Raw genomic sequence first — 11428 nt, forward strand, 5'->3', positions numbered from 1 at the left:
TACTTTTGAAAATTAAAAAATGCATTCTAACTCATGAGTCAAGGAAAAAAGTCAAACTAGAAATTAATAAATATTTAGAACTGAATTGTCATGAAACTACTAATGGGAACTGGTGAGATACAGCTAAAGCAGTATTGAGGGAAGATTATAGCCTTACTGCTGATGCTAGAGACAAAGTATGTCTGCAGAGTAATAAACTGAGTGTCTAACTCCAAAAATTAGAAAAAGAAAAGCAAGTAAATTCAAAGAAAGGAGAAGTAAAATAATATAAGCATAATATAAACTTAGAAGCAGAAATCAATGGAAGAGTAACTACTAAATAATAGAAAGTATCCAAAAAATGAAAGTCATCGTCTTTTCTTTTTCTTCAAAATACTAATAAAACTGACAAAGCAAGATTTAAAAAAAAAACGAGAAAACACTGATAATCAACATCAAGAATGAAAAAGAGGGCATCACTATAGGTGCTGCAGACATCAACTAAAATTAAAAATAGGATATTACTGACAACTTCATGCCAATTATTTTGAGCATTTGGGCAAAACTCACAAATTCCTAGACAAATGTAATTTCCATAGTTAATTCAAGAATAAGTAAAAAACCTGAATAGCCCAATAACCATGAAAGAAATTGAATCATTAGTTAAAATTGTTATAAAGAAAACATCAGACTTTGATGGCTTTGTTAAAAGTTCTACAAAATAACCAGGAAATAAATAATTCTAATCTTATACAAACTATCCCAGAATGTATATAAAAAAGAAGGAAAACCATGTTATGAATCAGACACATCCTTGATACTAAAGCTGGAGAGTCACAAATAGAAAATGTAGGTTTTTCAAAATGAAAATTTACAATAGCAACAAAATATATAAGCCATCAAAGAAAGAAAACTAACAAAAAGTATGTAAAACTGTTATAAAATGTTAAAGACATTACAGAAGACAAATAGAAACATTTATCAATACACCATTTTCATGGATAAGAGCACAATATTCTAATAAAAGATGTTAGGTTTTCCCCAGTTTAAAATAGATATTACCACAATTCTGATCAAAATCCAAAATACTTTTGGAGTATATTTAGATGATTTTAAAATTTATCTGAAAGAGCAAATGGTTCTGAATAATCAAAACACTCCTGAAGAAGAAGGAAGAGAAAGTGAGGGAATTTGTCCTAAGAGATATCAAGGATTCTAAAGTAATAGCAATTAAGATAGTGTGGCATTGTTGCAGAGATAGACAAATAGATGATTGAAACAATTAGCCCCAAAATAAACATATAAGGAAACTTAATATGGCACAATCAGTACCACAGATCAGTGGGGAAAGAGGATGTACTACTAACCAATAAATGTTTCTAGACAATGGAAAACTGAAAATAGAATCCTACCTCACACCCAACACAAAAATCATTTCCTATTCTGGGTGGGTGGAGAACTTAAAAACGAAAATCAAATCTTTTAAAATTCAGAATGGAATATCAGAGAATATCTTTATAATATTAGAGTAAGGAAGGACTTCTTAAGATATAAACAGTACAAATCTTACAGGAAAAGATTCATAAATCCAACTACATTGAAAGTAAGAACACTTATTCATCAAAACACACACTAAACAGGGTAGAGAGATGAGCCACAAACTGGGAAATGATATATACAAACTTACTAACAGAAGAGTAGTGTCTAAATTATGCCAAGAACTCTTACAAGTCAATAAGAAAAAGACAAATCCATTGAAAATGGACAAAATGCATGAACAAGAACTTCACAAAAGAGAAAACACACATAAATGACCAAAAAATCCATAGGTAAAAACATACTTAATCTCACAATTAGTCTCACTTTTAAAACTGAGAATGAGCTAACATTTCACACTCACTAAATTTACAAAAATTAGTTTGACAATATCAAGTGCTGTAGACTATGTGAAGCAAGAGAATGACTCATACTAACAGTGTAAGTGTAAATTGAAAAGGAAAACATTTTGGAATTGCATGAAAAACTGAACACACACATACTCTATAGCCCAGCAAACCACTCCTACATTCAAAGCCTTGAGAGTGTTGGTAGAAACACATAACAGAAAACTGGAAACAACCTAAATGACCATTGTTGGTAAAATGGATAAATAAATACAAAGAGGTAATGTACTGCAATAAAACATGCAAATACTACAGCTGTACACAACAGCATAGATAAATCTTATCTATGTTTGGATGGAAAAAGCAAGCTGAAGAAATATATCTGGAGGATATGGTTCAAAAGTAGGCAATATTAAACTGTGTTATCTGTACATGTATATTTGTTATATATAGTCAAATACATATATGTGGTAAAGTATGAAGTGGTAAAACTGTAGAAAAGCAAGGAGTGATTAAGAGGCAAGACAGGATAGTGGGTACCTCTGGAGGGAGGAAAAGATCCGCAATGGGCAGGGGTGTCATAAATGGGTTTCCAAGATACTGGTAATATCATTCTTGAATTGAGTTATGGACATATATATATATATACTTATTATTGTCACCCTTTATAATATACATTTACGTTCTCTACAATCTTATGTGTGTTTGGTGTATTTCACAATAAAACAGTCAACCAACCAATCAATCAAGCTAGCCAGAGGCTAAAGAACTGCAACTAGAATCCGTAAGATGAGCCTAGTAGGTTTTCAAGGATAAATAAGAGGCAGTGAAGTTTCCCTGAGGCTATGATCCATGACTGAAACTAGCAAAAAGCTTCGCACTTGAATGAGAAGGAAGCTTTGAAGTGGGGCAGAGACTCCTGCTGGTGCCCTTGGAGGTTGCTGGCGACGTTATGACTCTAGGTAGTAAATGGATGATTTGAGAAGGAAAACTTGAACAAAGGGGTATTGACTTTCTTTTGTATCCAGGAAGGTACATGATTTGCAAATATGCAGATACAAAGAAGATGCTGTCTTTTTATAAATATGAGGCATTTGTCTCAGTTACTTATACAAATAAAAGTTTATTTTCCCTTATATCACTGGAAATCCAGAAAAAGGCGGTGCAGAGCTTCTTGAGAGAGTTAGCAATATTTTCTAAATGCAGGCTACTTCCACTCTGCCATTTTCAGTTTAGGGGTTTTCTGCCCCATGAAGCTCCAAAGTTCTCATCTGCCTTTAATGCAGCATTAGGGGTATTTTCCCAACTCTTTGTCAACGAAGTTAAAGATTTTTCTAGAACTCACCCACAGCTGGGTACTCACATTATAGTCATCAGAATGGTGACACATGGACATTTCTTGCTGCAAGAGAGCCTGGAAAAGTAATTATTTTGCTACTGCAGACTGTATAATAGGAGCAGGCAAAAGTGAAGGGGGAGAAGTGTGTACTCAGCAGTGTCTGTCAAAATACTCCACTAAGAATTCTTCCTCTTTTATCTGCAGGAGCCAGTCTACTTGATGACTTATACAAGTATTTCTTCTTCCATCACTCCCACGGAGACACCATGACTGTCATGGATCCAAAGCAGATGAATGTTGCTGCTGCTGTTTGGGCTGTTGTTTCCTATGTTGTTGCAGACATGGAGGAAATGCTGCCTAGGTCCTAGAAATAGCAAGAAGGAAACATTTTCATGCTTCTGGCCAGGAATCCTGGCTCTGCAACTTTGGAAAACCCCTCTTCACATAACAATTTCATCTAATTCATCTTCAAAGCGTAACTCTATTTCATGTTTTCTGTTATTATCTTTCTTGATACTTTCCAAATTCTCTGATTCTAGAAAAAGGAATCATTCTCCCCTCCCTTCCACCACATAGAATCAACATATGATAGGGATCACAGCGGGGACATTTCTTTGTATCACCTCTTAAAAACGTCGTTTCCACTTTAAAAGTAAACACAATAAATTTTGGAAGATCTCTGATTTTATGTGTTCATTTATGAACATAAACATTAAATATGAAAATATTATGGTTTATATTATTTATTGAAGGAGTAGAAGAATTACTCAATTTTAGTATGATCTTAATTGAATATATGGAGGCATTTGACTTTCTAATTTGTATATTTTCATATTATGTGAATTTTAAAATGAACTTCAGAATTTTTTAATTTGCAGGAAAAGGATATTATCATTTGGGGAAAAAATCAAGAATATATAATTCAATTGCCTTATTAAAGATAAGTACTAGGGTCTGTCACTAGATAAATAGCAGTGCAATTTTGCATTTATGTTTTGTATATTTTACACAACATTTCCATGAAGTTGGTGCTTATTCACAATTTGCTGATGACATGATTGAAGCTCAGAGAGGCTCAATAATATTTACAGAGTCGTCTAGAGCAAACACAGTAATCCCCATCCTCTCTGGAGCAAATTTCTACTATTTTTCCTCACACAACATCCAATATTCAATAAAAAATTACAAGACACACCAAAAAAAAAAGAAAAATAAGAAAAAATGAACTTATTGTCAAGAGATAAAGCAATTAAGAGAACAAGACTAAGAGATGACCTAGAAGTTTGAATGATCAGAGGAGTTTAACCTATGATGATTATGTAAAAGATCTAGTAAGAAAAATAGACTGCACACATGAACAGAAGGGGAATTTCAGCAGAGTTGGAAACCATAACATGGAGTCAAATATGTTAAAAAATGCAATGTCAGTGATATAAAATTTTTTTGTCAGACTCATCAGCCAACTGCACAAAGCTGCAGAGAGCCTCAGTGGACTTGAATATATGCCAATATAAATTATCCAAAAAGAGAAGAAAGAGTAAAGAAAAAAAAAAATGCCAGAGTGAATCATCCAGAAAAAAAAAAATGCCAGAGTGAATCATCCAAGAATTTTGATACAATATCAAGTTGTTTTAGTATGTGTGTAATTGGATTTTCAGGAGAGTACAAAGCATCAATTGTATTAATGATAATAAAACGATTGAAAGGCAGAGTAGGATCTTTCATTTCTGATGAAGTAGCACACCAGTACTCTGGCCCTTACACTGAAGATGACTAAAAATGCTAGATAATATTTGAGAAACACCTTATTAAATATATGAATGAACTGATTAACAAGAATATTAGACAAAAGACTAAGTATCAAAAGACTATATATCAAGAGATACATAGAATATTTTTTGCTTTTTAAAGGTTTTGAAACTTTTAAATATATATATACATATGTGTGTGTGCATGCATGTTGTTTTTGTTTTGTTTTGTTTCAGACAGTATCTAACTCTGTTGCCGAGGCTGGAGTGCAGTGGTGCAATCTTGGTTCACTGCAACCTCCACCTCCCAGGCTCAGGTGATCCTCCCACTTCAGCCTCCTGAGTAGTTGAACTAAAGGGTGCTAATTTGTGTGTGTGTGTTTTGTTTAGTTTGTTTGTTTGTAGAGACAGGGTTTCGCCACATTGCCCAGGCTGGTCTTGAACTCCTGGACTCAAGTGATCAGCCTGCCTCAGCCTCCCAAAGTGCTGGGATTACATGCATGAGCCACTGTGCTCAGCTTTAAAATATATATATATATATTTTTTTTTTAATTCCAATAGCTTTTGAGGTACAAATGGTTTTTGTTACACAGATGAATTGTATAGTCATAATGCCTGAGATTTTAGTGCGCCCCTCACCCAACTAGTGTGCACTGTATCCAATATGTAGTTTTTTTATCCCTCACCTCCCTCTTACCCTCCCCGCTTCTGAGTCTCCAATGTCCATTATACCACTCTGTATACCTTTGTATACCCATAGCTTAGCTCCCACTTATAAGTGAGAATATACAGTATTCAGTTTTCCATTCCTGAGTTACTTCACTTAGAATAATGGCCTCCAACTCCATCCAAGTTGCTGCAAAAAACATTTCATTCTTGTTTGTAGCTTACTCAGCAGTGTTCCATGGTGTATATATACCACATTTTCATCACCCACTCATCAGTTGATGGGCAGTTAGGTTGGTTCTATACCTATTCAACTGTGAATTGTGCTGCAATAAACATATGCATGCCAGTGTCTTTTGATATAATGACTTATTTTCCTTTGGGTAGATACCCAGTAATGGGGTTGTTGGATAAAATGGCAGATATACTTTCAGTTCTTTGGGAAATCTCTATACTGTTTTCCACAGAGGTTGTACTAATTTACATTCCCACCAGTAGTGTATAAGCAGTCCCTTCTTACCACATCCAGTCAATGTCTGTTGTTTTTTGACTTTATAATAATGGGCATTCTGGGGCCAGGCATGTATCTCGTGCCTATAATCCCAGAACTTTCGGAAGGCAAGGCAGGAGGATTGCTTCAGTTCAGGAGTTCAAGACCAACCTGGACAATATTGTGAGATCTTTTTTTGTACAAAAAATAAACATAGAGAATAAATTAGCCAGGCATGGTGGCATGCATCTGTGGTCCCAGCGACTTGGGAAGCTGAGGTGGGAAGATCTCTTGAGCCCAGGAGGTCAAGGTTGCAGTGACCTGTGATCATGCCACTGCATTCCAGCCTGGGTGACAGCAAGACCCTGTCTCAAAAATAATAATAATGGCCATTCTGACTAGAGTAAGGGGGCATTTCACTGTGGTTTCAATTTGCATTTCCTTGATGGTTAGTGATGTTGAGCATTTTTAAATAAGTTTGTTGGTCATTTGGAGATACATAGAACACTGAACAAGCTTTCTCTTTGAGAAAGTTTAAAGAACATGGTAAACTTAAATTCCATTCAGAGATCAGGAGATTGTAGACAAATTCCAGATTCTGCCACATTAAGGATACCATAGATCTCCAACAAAAATGAGACCCCAAAATGTTATACCTCAATACAGTGGTGAACAAAAATAACTCTCAGGTCTACAAGGAAAGTTACCATGATTGAGTAAAAGCTAAGTAGAGGGTGTGAAGAAATTCCCACTTATAAAGTTACAGAAAATATTAACTCACAACCAAAAGAGGAGGGAAAATCATAGCATTTTGAGCGAGAACAAACAAAAATATAAAGAATTAACTCATAGTGTCCTCTGATATTGGAATTTTTAGGTTAAAAGTATTTAAGCTATGTCCATTATTTCAAGGAAGTCAAAGAAGAGTTTGAAAGTAGAATAGAGAGCATGGTACCATTAAAAAAAATGACCAAGCATACTGTAGAAAGAACCAAATAGAACTTTAGGGAATATAAATTACACTAAGTGAAATTTTAAAATTAGGGGACAAATTTAACCAATTTAATGAGAGAGTTCATAAACTGCAAGAAAATAGTGATGGAATTTATGAGAATTTAGCACAGAATGACAAAGAATGGAAAATATAAATGAAAGGTTAAGAAATATGAAGGATAGAGTTATATTGTCTAATGTGTTTAATCAGTGTTTCAGAAAAAAGAAAATGGGACAAAGAATTATCTGAAGACATAATAAATCAAATTTTTCCAGAAATAATGAGATACACAATATTAAGAAACCCAGTGAATCCCAAACAGAATAAACAAAAAGACGTATTTTAGAGAAACTACAGACCAGAAGAGACAAAAGAAGCTCTTTGAAGTAAGAGAGAAGAGATGGACTATCTTAAAAAAAGCAACAATTGGACTTTTAGCTAACTTCTTAACAGCAACAATGCAAGCCAGAAGACAATGGAATAAGATCTTCCACATGCTGAGAGAAAACAATTATCAACCTAACAACTCTGTGCTCAGGGAAAATATCTTTTGAAAACAAGGATAAAGTAAGGATATTTTTCAGACTAAAAAGTGAAAGAGTTGGCCAGGCATGATGGCTCATGCCTGTAATCCCAGCACTTTGGAGGGCGAGGTGGTTGGATCACCTGAGGTCAGGAATTCGAGACCAGCCAGGCCAACATGGTAAAACCCTGTTTCTACTTAAAAAATACAAAAATTAGCCGGGCATAGTGGCATGTGCCTGTAATCCCAGATACTGGGGGACTGAGGCAGGAGAGTCACTTGAACCTGGGAGGCAGAGGTTGCAGTGAGCCAGGATTGTGCCACTGCACTCCAGCCTGGGCAACAGAGTGAGACTCTGTCTCAAAAAAAAAAAAAAAAAGTGAACTAGTTTACTACCAGCAGGTCTTCACTAAAGGAAATTAGAAAAAGCGTCCTCTAAGCAAAATTAAATGACTGTAGAGCGGACACATACAAGAAGTGAAGAGATGGGCTCCAGGCCAAATAAAAATCTATGTGTGACTTTCCAGGCCTGACTTTAAGCATTACAAAGGCTTCCTTATCTTATGACCAAGATACTTTGATCCACTCTGACCCAGTACTTTTCTAGTTCTAGACTTCCCTTGCTCCCTTCTGTCAGTTCCCTGGACCATCAAATGTTAGGAGTCATTTGGTTAGGGCTCTTTGTTAGTGAGATGATTTTCCCTGTCTGAACTGATTCATGTGACCCTTGCCTACTGCCATTCCTTGGGGGAAAAAATGGAACGTTGGGAAGCTGGTGCTTGTTTTTGCCGCTTGTTTACACTATCTCTGTAAGTGATTAAGACTTGATTGTTACTTTCAGTTTGGCTCATTGTTCTGACTAACCACCTAACCCTGGCCGCTGGACAGAAATTAAGAGCAAAGAAAGTGATAACCGTTTTAAACAAACATGGAATAAATAAAAACCACAATAATAAGGTGGTATTTGAAAAGAAAACAAGATGGAAAGAATATATTTCACTGCAATAGCATGTGAATAAGTGAAGTTACTGGAATTAGTGTTCTAAGGTCCTTGTGAAACTGCCTTTGCAAAGTTGTAACAGTAAGAAAAACCTGACCTAGTTGACTCCATCTTGCTTCTAACCTCCAAGCTGTCCTTGGTCATTCCTGGACATAGGCCAAGATAACTTTGAGAGGAATTTAGTTTATAGTTTAACTTAGAAGCAAGAATTATAATAGTCCCTTCCTGAAACTAACCCTCTCCCTGTTCAAGGGCTGAAACTGCCTTTGTAAGACTAATGAAACGCCACAAGATTAGGATTATAGGAAAGACCCAAGTTCTGCTAAAATGTAAGCATAGTTTCTATAATTCCTTACTGCTCAGGAGTCATATGGCCAGAAGTCCCAAGATTTAAAACTTCCCCAATTGCTTCTATAGGTATCACTACTGTAGAACCTAAGACTGGGGAGGTTTTTTTTAGATGTTTTTCAGACTGATCCCACCCGGACTGATGACTCAGCTGGTCCTGTGGCTCTGCCCAGGGGTGGCCTCACTGCACAAGGACCATCTTCCAACACCCCTGTGATGGCATCCCCAACCAATCAGCTGCACCCATTCCCTAGTCCCCTGCCCACCAAATTGTCCATAAAAACCCTAACCTCCAACCCTTCAGGGAGACTGATTTGAGTGATAACTCCAGTTCTTCTGCATAGCTGGCCTCGTATCAGTTAAACTCTTTCTTTACTGCAATCCCATGGTCTCAGGCAATTGATTTTGTGCAGTGGGCAGAAAGAATAAATTTAGGAGCTCATATGGGATCCGCCCTTGTGGGTGCCTGCTTACAGTTCATTGCTCCCCCATAGGTCCGACTGACCTGGAGGTGAGGTCTGACAGCCACTTATTTCTCTGGAACTGAGGGTCTCTGCCAATGTCCCCCTGCAGCTGTCCTGTCAGTGAGGCACTGTTGACCCATCCTGCCCAGGCCTAACTATCATGTAGAAAGTTTCTGGAAGTCATCTTTAAACTGGTCTGGTGAGTATTCTAAGTGCAACCAACATCTCCTTCCTTCTCCTGACCTAGTTGGCCCCTTTTGTGGGTTCCAGTTAACCTTTCTCTGTGGGTTCACTTGTATTGCTGTAGAAGAGGATAAAGATATTGTCTAAATTTAGGCTTTGCTAAGTTAAATTTGAAAGTTAAATTTAAACATTAGTCAGGCATGGTGGTGTGCACCTGTAGTCCCAGCTACTCGGGAGTCTGAAGCACGCAAATCATTTGAACCCAGGAGGTGACGGTTGCAGTGAGCTGAGATCGTGCCACTGCATTCCAGCCTAGGTGACAGTGGGAGACTCCATCTCAAAAGAAAAAAACAAAAGAAAGAAAGAAAGTTAAATTTTCTAAGGTAACCACAAAAAAGAGAGGTAAAGTGCATAACAACAAAACAACCTCCCCCACCAAATGAAATGAGAAAAAAAGGCTTAACAAATTTGATATCATATTCCATGACCACAATGCCACTAATCAACTAAAAACATATATGAGTTTGGAAAATTAGAAATATAACTCAATGAAATAAATAAATGACTTAGTAAATAAATAAATTATTTAGTAGTTTATGAGTCTGATATGGCTTGGCTATGTCCCTACCCAAATCTCACCTTGAACTGTAGCTCCCATAATTCCCACATGTCATGGGAGGGACCCAGTGGAAGGTAATTGAATCATGGGGACAGGTCTTTCCCATGCTGCTCTCATGATAGTGAATAAGGCTCATGAGAGCTGATGGTTTTATAAACGGGAGTTGCCTTGCACAAGCTCTCTTGCCTGCCACCATGCAAGACATGACTTTGCTCCTCATTCGCCTTCAGCTATGATTGTGAGGCCTCCCCAGCCATGTGAAACTGTGAGTCAATTAAACCTCTTTCCTTTATAAATTACCCAATCTTGAGTGTGTGTTTATTTGCAGTGTGAGAACAGAATAATACGGAGTCACAGAAAAAAATTATAATTAAATTAAAACATATGTACAACTGAATAATAGCACACACACAGACAACACTTTCAAATCAAAACTTGTAGGATGTAGGTAGGCAGTTTCTTAGAGGCAAAGTTACAGTTCAAAATGATACAAATTTTAAAATAAGCTAATAAACCCAAAGAAATAATTAGGGATTATTATTTATTCCCTAATTATTTGGGTTTATTCTGCTATCCTTTTTTTCTCCAATTAAGAAATAGCAGAATAAACCCAAATAAAAAATTAAGGAATAAACAATAAATATAAGTAGAAGTGCATGAAATAGATCACAAGCTTTCAGTAGAAAGGATCAACAAAGCCAAAGAGTTGGCTCTTTGAAAATACTGAAAATTACTGATTAGAAGCTTTATGCCAATAATTTGGAACCTTGAATAAATGCACCAATTTTTTTTAAAAAATGTGATTACTTAAATGAGTTGATGAATAAACTTAATATTTTAATAGCTCTAGAAACATTAAATAAATTGAATCACTATTTTAAAATGTACCTTCCACCACATAAATCCTTTAGTTTTATAAGTAAGTTCTCCCAAACTTTAAATAATTTCAATTTTACAAAATTATTTTAGAGTACAGAAGAGGGACGAATTAATTCTAAGCTCATTTTATGAGACTAGTACAATCTTAACACCAAAATCTAATTAAGGACAGTTTGGAAAAATCACAAGCCAATTCCACTAATGATTATAAATGAAAAAAATTGAACAAAATATTAACAACCGCATCTATTAGTGAAAGAAAAAGAGAATAAATGATGACAAAGTTGAGTTTCTGCCAGATATGCAAGATTGG

General features: G+C 35.9%; 1 protein-coding gene across 1 annotated transcript in view; it reads left to right on the plus strand.

Annotated features, from left to right (window-relative positions):
* CPQ (carboxypeptidase Q) overlaps positions 1–3884 on the plus strand; it is a 495137-nt gene extending 491253 nt beyond the window's left edge. Inside the window, exon 8 of the mRNA XM_017875290.1 lies at positions 3406–3884. Within this exon, the coding sequence (XP_017730779.1) occupies positions 3406–3569 (164 nt within the window). The 3' untranslated portion in view covers positions 3570–3884. The remainder of the gene's footprint in view (positions 1–3405) is intronic.
* The last annotated feature ends 7544 nt before the right edge of the window (positions 3885–11428 follow it).

Source organism: Rhinopithecus bieti, unplaced genomic scaffold, assembly GCF_001698545.2.
Source record: "Rhinopithecus bieti isolate Rb0 unplaced genomic scaffold, ASM169854v2 scaffold_8760, whole genome shotgun sequence".
NCBI classification, from domain to species: domain Eukaryota; kingdom Metazoa; phylum Chordata; class Mammalia; order Primates; family Cercopithecidae; genus Rhinopithecus; species Rhinopithecus bieti.